Genomic DNA, 10,000 nt, shown 5'->3' with positions numbered 1-10,000 from the left:
AGCTACACCTTCCTTATTTGCAAAGTCCACAAGCGATAGTTTCTCCAGAAGTTGCACTAACTTTAGGTCCACTTTTGTCTTGGGAGGGAGTTCTTTCTCCTTGATGGTTGTGGTCACAGGATGTTGTGGGATTTTTGAGATTCTTTCTGTTCAGTAAAAATAAGGACTATAAGGAAGAACGCTAAAGAATAGTATCATTATTATGAGTAACATTTTTGGAAACTGTTTAGATTAGAACCACATGAAGTGATATCATGACCTCTGCACATTGCGCTCCAGCAAAGGCTGGCAAACCTACCCAAACTACACTTATTAAACCTAAGAGAAGCTTAGCCTGGTTCTTTACTTGATGATAAATCACCAGGGAGTTTCATCAGCTCTGTCATGCTAGAACATACATGGTGGTGGTTTATTTGACTTTGCTGGAACACAAAATAGAGAGGACATGGCATCAGTAGACTTAGCAACATGAGTATAGACTTACAGACAATAAGCTGCTTGTTTTATATACCTTAAAGTATTGTTTTATCCATTCTTTATGGCCATTTCTATAGTTTTTCTCTATCTTTATGCAGTCCTGCTCTGAACATTTACCATATTTTGACATTTATTTATTTTTTTTAATCAAAATATCCAGATGAAATTATCTTAACAATTATTTCACATCAGAGAAATATTACTATCATATCAACCAGGTTTTGGTTTATCTATGATATCTACTGAAAATTTAAAATTCCTTTACTATTGGAAATAATATTTCAAATGGGTATAATGTTCTCTAACCTCTTGTAGCAGATGAGGAAAGCCCTTTTCTAGATAAGTATGACACTTCATTGCATCTAGACATATAACTCCAGCTCCTATTCAATACAGATGAATTAAGCCTTATTGTCTTCATCATGGCTATTGATCCTTTGATCTGAAAAAAAAATAATGACATGCAATCCTTTTCTTTCACATTTATAACATATGGAATTTCTCTGGATAACCAATTGCAATAAGGACTTATCTCTCCAAGGTCAACAAGAACAAATTAATTTTAGCATATAAAACAGGATTTACATAAACAGACATTAATTATCAAGGAATCCCTAAGGATCTCTTAACTGAATAATACTAGTATATATATTACCAATCTAATATTAATATATGTATCTGTAATTACGAAACATCTAATGAACACGATGTCAATCAACTATTATGATTCTAAACGGTGTAAAACATTAATCAATTTACATTTCCTTCCTCTTCCTCTTGTGTTAACAGGATTTTCTGGGTTTTCACGATGCCTGTAGATGATACAGTATCCAATGGTAGAGTAACAGATATCAAAGTTGACCCAAATGAAACCTTCAAAAGAATTGTCTGTTTGTTTACATCGGCATACGGAGTTCGCATATTTCAGAGAGCGCTGGGTTAATTTCTTTGCCCCAAGTTTATAATTATCGTCTAAGATTTTTACTACTTCACTACTATAATCAAGATTAATATTGCTTTTATAATTATCACTCTCGAAATTATTGTTATTGTCATCAATACCATTGTTATTACCATCATTTTAATCATTATTATCATTATTATCATTATAATTATCCTCATTCTCATCCTCATCATCATCATCATCCTCGTTATCATTGTTATCTTAGCTAGTATTATTACCATTGCTGTTGTTGCTGTTATTTTATAATTAATATCATTATCATTATCATTATTCTTATCATCTTCATAATCATTATCATCTTTATCATTATCATCATTGTTATTGCTATCAATACTATTGTTGCTCTTTTTATCTTTGTTATCCTTAATGTCATTATATCATCAATACCATTATCATTATCATCATTATTAAATGACTCTATCATTACTATAATTATTGATACCATTGTGACTATAATTTTTGGCGTCATTGTTATCACTATTATGATGATGATGATGATGATGATTATCATCATTAGTCATCAGTACCAATAATCATCATTATTATAATGATAACAATAATCATTGTTATCATTGATATTCTCACCATTGTCATTATTACTCTCATAATTATCATCAGTATTATGATTTTTTATATTACTGAAATTACTAATATCATTATTACCATTATCATCATTACTATAATTCTTATCGCTATGATGACTGTCAGTATTATCATGTTTATCATAAGCCTGATTATGATGATTATTAAAATTACTATTACTATTATCATAATCATCCTTATCTTTATCCTTTTCCTTATTATCATCATTATCATCAATATCACCATTATCATTATCCTTATCACTGATTTTGTTATTGATATCATTATCATTGTCATTAGCATCATCATTTTTGTTATCTTTTATCATCATCATCATCACTGTAATGATTATTAGTAATATCATTATCATCATTGTCCTAATCACTATCATTTTTTATCATTATAATTATTGCATTATCATTATAAATATTATTATCATTATCATTATCTTTATTATCATCACTATGATTACCATTAGCATTAGCATTGTTATCATTACTTTATTATTATCATTGTTGATATTATCGTTATCATTATCATTATTATCATTACTCTTATTATCATTGTATTAATAATAATAACAATTATTATTATCATTATCATTATTATTACTATAACTACTACTACTATTATTATTATCCATAGCATTATTATTATGGCTATTATCATCACCATTATCATCTGCTGTGTATCAGGAAGCCACCATGATCACTAATGTTAATTCTCTGCAAAGGCAGAAAACATCCAGTTGCCAAAGGTCTCACCTTTGATCATTCTCCCGGGTGTCTAGTATGAAGACCTTTTAACCCTCAATCACTAGTGCAATAACCCCCCATCCACCAATCATTACCTATCTCGTCTCTCAGCGACAGGTATTTTTCAGTCTTTTGTATTTCCTCGTGTCAGACTCTGTCGGACTCAATCATATTAAATCCAATTAATTGTAAATATGGAATGATGTTTTATCATTAAATGATTTATTCACACAAATATTTGTTTTTATACAGAACCTCATTTGACCTTCGGCTTGGGTCTTTTTATTTTATACATACATTTTTCGTCTTGCTAAGCAAGAGCAAACTCATATACATCATCATCATCATAAATATTACTTTTATTATTATTATCATTGTCATTACTATTATCATCATCATTATTATTATTATCATCATTATTATTATTTTTTTTTTTGTTACTATCACTATCAATATTAATATTGTCATTATCATTATCATTATTATTATTATTACTTTTATCATCATTATTATATTGATTATCATCATCATTATCTTTCTTGTCATCAGATTCATTACCCTTATTATCAAGAGTATTAGCAGCAGCAATAGGTGTTAGCCAATACATCTATAATAACAGTAGTAACAGCATCAGTTTATGGCGATATGAAAGAAAAAGTTATTAATCCCATGGTAATTCACTATTGCTCTGCTGAGTTGGTTGTATAAATTTGTACCTCAAAAGATCATGTAACTCTAACAAAAAGGATCAATTAATGCCTTGTCAATGAAGTTTTTGAATGTTTTTATTTGGAATGCAGTATAACAACATTTGTGAGTCAGCATCATGACATTTACCATCAGCAAAATTTGATTATCTAGTCTGTGCCTACTGAAGTCCAATTGTTACAGGACCGTCATATAAAATGAATGTGAAAGTAAATTGCAAACATAATTATTGTATATTAGTAAGTGTTAATAATACTTTTTAAAAACATGGTGTAATCAGAATCTCCCATCATCTTAAAAACAGACATTCACATATCAGGGCTTCTCCCCAAAAATAACAATCTCGGTCTACATATAATTCAATATAATCTGATCAATCAACAAATCACCCCTTTTTTGACAATTTTTGCTCAGAAGTTTGATTGATTTGATCTGGGGGCAGATTTTTAAAAATATAAATTGCACATTATCCAGAGAGAGAGAAAGAAAAAAACATTCTATATTTTCACAATCTGCACATTGCTCAGGAAAAGAAAATCATTACCAACTATCAAAACACTTGATAGTTAAAAAAATATATATTGGAAAAACATAGCCAAGTAGTAATCATAACAAAAATTCTAGTCATGACAGTCATCATTGCCAACACAAATTGCACATGTATTTCATGAATTCAGTACCACACAGTTACAGCTATTCCAGATTTAAACAACAGTATGAATGGACATCTGAAATCACATGCATATGAAATGATAACAATGAAACCCTAAGCATACATCATATATTACTCTTCTAGTATGAGCAGTGATTAACTAATACATTGTGACATCATCATACCAGCCTAAAATGCAATTTCTATGAGGATAAAGAAAATATTTCTAAATGCAGCTCTTGTGACCATGACATGGGTGCTTATTGTTCCTCTTCAATCAATATGATGTGTCTTATGTCAGCCTTAAATACTGGCTACATTGGACTAGTTTCTGAGGATGATTTTCTTTACCAATTTTAACCTATACTGACCATCACATTACCTCTTCAAAGAAGGCTAGACCAGGGGCAGACACTGGGAGACATTGGGAGGCAAATGACGAGGATGAGGGTCTTAGAAAATGCTTTTACACAAACCTCTAGATTCCCATTCCATATAAATATCTCATAAATATCTTGACATTAATCTTTTTCTACCCATTGCTTGGAATTGTTAGGGGGTGACTGCCTCTCTTCATTCCTAGAGTGTCTGTCTCTGGGTTAAACCACAAGACAAGAATCATTTGATTACCATATCAACTACTTCCTTCCCCCTTTCTCCCTCCCCCCACTCCCCTGTCTTTTTTTTTCTTCTTCTTCTCCTTCTCAAATAATTCTCTGGGTTGGCCCTGAGTCATTGTCCGAGGTGATGCTGCCAGAATTTGTTCCATCAGATTCTGACTCATCGACCTGTGCCATGAAGGGACGGCTTTTTTCACTTGGGCTCTCATCCTCTTGGCTTTCCCTCTGGGGGGGTTTCCGTGGAGCCACGAGTTGGTGTGTCACGACAAGGATCATAGCTGCCGATAGGATGTAGGACACACGGTACAAGTTGACGCTGCCATACAGGAGGGTCATGACGGCCAAGAAGTGGATTGAATAACCCAGCTGTTTGTAGAATCTCCTAAAGTGGAAGTAATGAGGGAAGAGGGTCAACTTCATTCATTTGGGTGCTTTACTTTCACCCTTTATATCCAGACCTTGAAATGCTTAAATAATATATTTAATTCTATGTTCATATAATTCATTGAAAATCTTGATTTTTTCATAATTGTTTATTACAAATTATTGAGAAATGCATTTTCTATAGAAGTAGGTATTAAAAAAAAAAGAAAAAAAAAGAAGAGGAAAAAAAAACTGCTGTTCTGAGCTCTACCACATGTTCTTTCCAATTATAAAGGCCTTGTAGAAGTTTGTACAAGTCTGTAGAAGACTATGTTCTCCAATCCCACCTTTCAGGAGTAAATGAATTTTATACAACTAATATCTTACAAAAACACATAACTTACTTATCACATTGAGGGACTTTCTTTTGCCAGAGGAAGCACAGTCCCAACAAAGCAGTCACTGTGACATATAGGCTTGGATCTTCCACCAGTTGTAGGTTATGACTGTAAAAAGGTACTCAAGTCAAAATACCACTATCTCTTATTACAGTTATGTCAAAGGTGGTAATGTTTTAACATGTTATCATATATATAAAACTGACAATTCAAAAACAATTTAAAATGAAGAGAAGCATACCTGCTGCAGCCAAACGACCTACCTTAGCAGCCTGCCCCACACAATGAAAGCGGGGGCGTTCAGAGCACTCACTAAGAAGACCATCACCATAAAGGTCATGTGGAAGTTCAGCTGCGAGAGAGCCTTCTCTGTCTTGAACTTTGGGTCAGATGTGCCTGGAATCAGCCCCACAACAATCCTCTCGATGAAGTCTTCATACAGCTTAAACACCTGGCAGCACAAGTAATGGTTATTTCACTCTCATGACCAAACTTCAGCATAAACAGATTCTAGATTAATGTGAGCAAGATATAAGCCAATGTTCAACTGGACATAAAGCCATGCAGTATTTCTTTTCTGTAAGCTGAACTACAATGTAAAGCTATTAAAAGCTAATGTATACAGCACTGTTGCCTTGGAGAGTTTTTTTTTTTTTTCTTCTTTTTCTTGATTAATGTGATTCTACTATATTTAATGTCTATTCTGGTTATCTATACAAAATAAGAATTTCTATTTTGAAAGGTTATGGGTCAATTTAAGAAAAGATTATAGATAAGGAAAAAAGTAAAACTTTTCTTTTTTACTTTAGGTGTATGTACAAAGTTACGTTTCCTTCACGGGATTCATTAAAAAAAATAAACTGACCTCACACTATGGTAAAAGATCACAATTTGGGGAGGGAGCAAGGATGAAGAGTAAATTCACCTTGATGAAATAAAAAAAGCCAGCCAGACATAGTGCCAAAGTCCCGCAAGTAGAATAAGCCAAGGAGATGAGAGCCACGCCTATCAACACGGGGACTCGCGACAATCCCGACACTGCCAAATCTGCAATCATATCACCTCCTCCTAAGCTACGTCCCAATACTCTGCAACATTAATCAAGCCAGAAATTAAGGTCACATCATCACAGGGATGGAAGTTACACTAATTGTATTAAACTCTAGATAGGAAGGGGAGAACAGGGCAGACGGGAAGAGGGAGGGAGATTGAGGGCAGAGGGGAAGAGGGAAGAGGTAGGGAGATTAAGAGGCAGAGGGGATGAGGGGATGAGGGGATGAGGGGATGAGGGGAGAGGGGAGAGGGGAGAGTGGAGAGGGGAGAGGGGAGAGGGGAGAGGGGAGAGGGTAAGGGTAGAGGGGAGAGGGGAGAGGGGAGAGAGGGGAGAGGGGAGAGGGGAGAGGGGAGAGGGGAGAGGGAGGTGGGAAGAGAGAGGGAGATTGAGGGGCAGAGGGGAAGAAGAAAGGAGATTATGAGGTACAGGGAAAGGGGGAAGGAGTAATAGGGGCTGAGAGAAAGAGAGAAGAGGGAGGGAGACTGAGGGGCAGAGGGAAATGGGTGGAGGGGAAAAGGGAGTGACTGATGGGGAGGGAATGTGGGAAATGAGAAGGGGAAGAGAGAGGGAAGGGAGGTAATACTGGTATAATCAAGAAGTTGGGGAAGGAAGTAAAATTAAGAGTTGGGAAGGATGGAGAATGAAAGGTTAATCGATGGAATATTTCTGCTCCAGAAACCAAACTGGCAAAAATCTGGCACAGTAAGAATCTATACAAATTTAGCCAAGTTTTGTCACTAATGAGATCTAAGTTAAGAAGTGTGCACTATCAACAGCATTTCACCATTCTGTGATTATTTGTCAGTTCCTACATACCAAAGGTCGGGAACTTTGAACATGCACTTTCATTTGCAAATGTAATGTAATGTATCCCTCAAATAAAGTCTTAAAAACTAATACACTGCCATTGGTAATATGTGCAGTTTGATTATTGTTCCAAGCTTAAATTCCCTCCCCTAACTGTTAATGGCTGTGATCACCATATTATTAGTGTATCACTTTTACTAAGAGGATAAAATGAAATAATGTATGTACATAAACTGCCTTTTGCATTATAAAAATATACAAATATTAATTTTAAAAACAAACTAAGATATTCTCTTACATGTTAGATGCGAATGATATTTCCAATTTTGATTTATGTTTAGCAAAAAAGATTTAACTGTTTTTATCTTTAATTCATTTCATATATCATCATGTATCACATATCATTCAAAAACACTATTGACCCTAAGAAGGCAAACAATTTTCATATATTAAATATAGCTTTGCTGTTGCATAGAGTGTTATCCATGTAAACTAAAAACCTAATATTAAAATAGCATATATGATATACATGTTCTTACTTTGAATATACCAAAGATAACTTTTTTTTAGACTTTTAGACTTTTTTGGTTTGTATTCTTCATTCACATAGACCTTTATATTTGTCCATTTATAAACTGTAAATAAACAAAACATTAAATTGTAAATAAACAGAACATAGTAACAATATAGAGCATCCTGCTCTATACAACAGAAAAAGACAATAACAACAAAACAAAAGGAGAGAAGAATCCACATTTTCCAATTTAAAATGGCTTTATGAATCTTTGTTTATGGGGATGGACTCTGTTGTCTACTGCCTGTGAGATGTTACCATTCAATAATTCTTTCACATAATGAATTTTCACTCTCCTCCAGAAAGGAAGGCTGAGTCTGACAATATACATTCCCCAAGGATAACTAGCCAATACTTTTTTTCTATTAAGTATTGGCTGAGCATTCACTGAGTATTCTAGGGATTCTTGATCCCATTTTTAGAGCCGATATCTGTGCCACCCATTTCTATTTCAAAAGTCTTTCTTTTGTAGTTGTCTGTTTAGCATCTCCTATTTCTTCAAACTTCATGTCTTAATTCAAAATCTATTCTGCATCATCATATTTCTCTCTGTTGTTCAGGGGCTCTATCCTGCCTTCTCTTAGCCTAAGAAAAACTATGGATATTCCTCAAGGACTCTGAGTCAATTTGGTTATCCTGCTTTACAGGTAAGCATATGTAGAAAAAAGGTAGGAGAGTAACTTTACAATGCAAGTTGTATATGAAGCATTTTGATTGAATCATCATTATAGTTACTGAAAAAGACTTAATGAAAACACATAATTTACATTTTATGCATTATAACCATTAGAAATGAATGAGATATTCACACACTAGTTTCAATGTAGAAACCTTCCAAACTTGAGAATTAATGAACAACCTCCATGTAAAATATAAATTCTAAACATATTTTACTTCAATAAATGAAGATAACATCCATTTTCTCTAAACATTTGTATCTTATCTTGTACAATCTTAAACACATAAGTGGTCCAAAATCTGGAAAATGGAAACATGCAGTTACATATCTGCTAAAGATCAGACTTCATCCAATACTTTAATCCAGCCAAATAGCTGAGAGAGAAAAGAGATGCATTGTCAATATCAAAATCTTAACTGCCATTATCATCATATCATAAGAAAAGAGAAAAGAATAGGTAGTGCAGAATGATATGTGCCAACATAAATTTGGATTTTTAGAAATATAGAATTATATGATAATTTATATAAAACTATTACAAGACATATCTTATAATGATAGACAAGCTTAAATGCTATGCAGATTCTTAATACTGCCAACTCCATTTGTGAATATCTTTCCTTGGATGTTCAGATTCTACATAATATCAACCCAATGTGGACGGGGCACCTAACCAGCTAACAGGCAGTCTGGACGAGCGAATTCTGACACCACTGGCACATGCTAAAAATTAAGGGAACAGAGAAAATATTTGCTCCTCCCTCCGGGCACCACATACTTGCTTGACAAATATTTTCCCTTAAATCCATCACACAACAAGGGTTAAGGCTGACTTTGTAAAGCTGTAGCTCTTAAACTACCATCGTTATAGTCATAATATTTCATGACTGTGAGCGCATTTCAACCAACTATGAAGCCCTAATCAGAACTGCGTGTATGTCATGACACCAGTACCCTATGGGTTAACACATAGAAGAGAGTGAAGATTTGTGGTTATGTTTTGCCCTGGTGAGACAAAGTTATCATGCATGTGTGTACTTTGTGGCAAACTTTCAAAATGCTCATTTAGCCTTGCTGAAATAATTCATACTGCATTGCTATCTTTCCTCAAATGTTCCAGTTCAATAACTGACTCCCATAAATAATATGCTGTGCCTGAGGTAAACAGAATAATTATCTATGCTAATTTCCTTAAAATAACCCATATTTATTTTATATCAATTTTCTTATCATCAAAACAATATCTTCAAGTCCATAAACTTTCAACAGGAAATAATTTATGAAATATTTTTTATGTGCAATCTGAGTAAAAAAAACTGTCATTCAACATAGACATAACTCAAAATCCTTGAAATTTTTGTATATAC

At 33.6% G+C, this 10,000-nt stretch overlaps 2 protein-coding genes across 2 annotated transcripts in view; both read right to left on the bottom strand.

Annotated features, from left to right (window-relative positions):
* The window catches only part of GatC (glutamyl-tRNA(Gln) amidotransferase subunit C, mitochondrial), a 3,186-nt gene extending 1,776 nt beyond the window's left edge, over positions 1-1,410 (bottom strand). The window contains exons 1-3 of the mRNA XM_043022860.2: positions 1,237-1,410; positions 784-919; positions 1-146 (exon numbers count right to left, since the gene is read on the bottom strand). The exon at positions 1-146 is cut by the window's left edge and continues 20 nt beyond it. Coding sequence (XP_042878794.2) covers positions 1-146; positions 784-919; positions 1,237-1,398 — 444 coding nt within the window. The 5' untranslated portion in view covers positions 1,399-1,410. The remainder of the gene's footprint in view (positions 147-783; positions 920-1,236) is intronic.
* Positions 1,411-3,545: 2,135 nt separating this feature from the next.
* Positions 3,546-10,000, bottom strand: part of PGAP1 (GPI inositol-deacylase) — a 22,125-nt gene continuing 15,670 nt past the window's right edge. The window contains exons 15-18 of the mRNA XM_043022856.2: positions 6,445-6,607; positions 5,783-5,970; positions 5,526-5,627; positions 3,546-5,140 (exon numbers count right to left, since the gene is read on the bottom strand). Of these exons, the coding sequence (XP_042878790.1) occupies positions 4,843-5,140; positions 5,526-5,627; positions 5,783-5,970; positions 6,445-6,607 (751 nt within the window). The 3' untranslated portion in view covers positions 3,546-4,842. The remainder of the gene's footprint in view (positions 5,141-5,525; positions 5,628-5,782; positions 5,971-6,444; positions 6,608-10,000) is intronic.

The sequence above is a fragment of the Penaeus japonicus genome, unplaced genomic scaffold (genome assembly GCF_977035675.1).
Source record: "Penaeus japonicus unplaced genomic scaffold, GWHDUDI00000001_assembly GWHDUDI00000018, whole genome shotgun sequence".
NCBI classification, from domain to species: Eukaryota; Metazoa; Arthropoda; class Malacostraca; order Decapoda; family Penaeidae; genus Penaeus; species Penaeus japonicus.
This window is presented reverse-complemented; position numbering and strand designations above follow the sequence as displayed.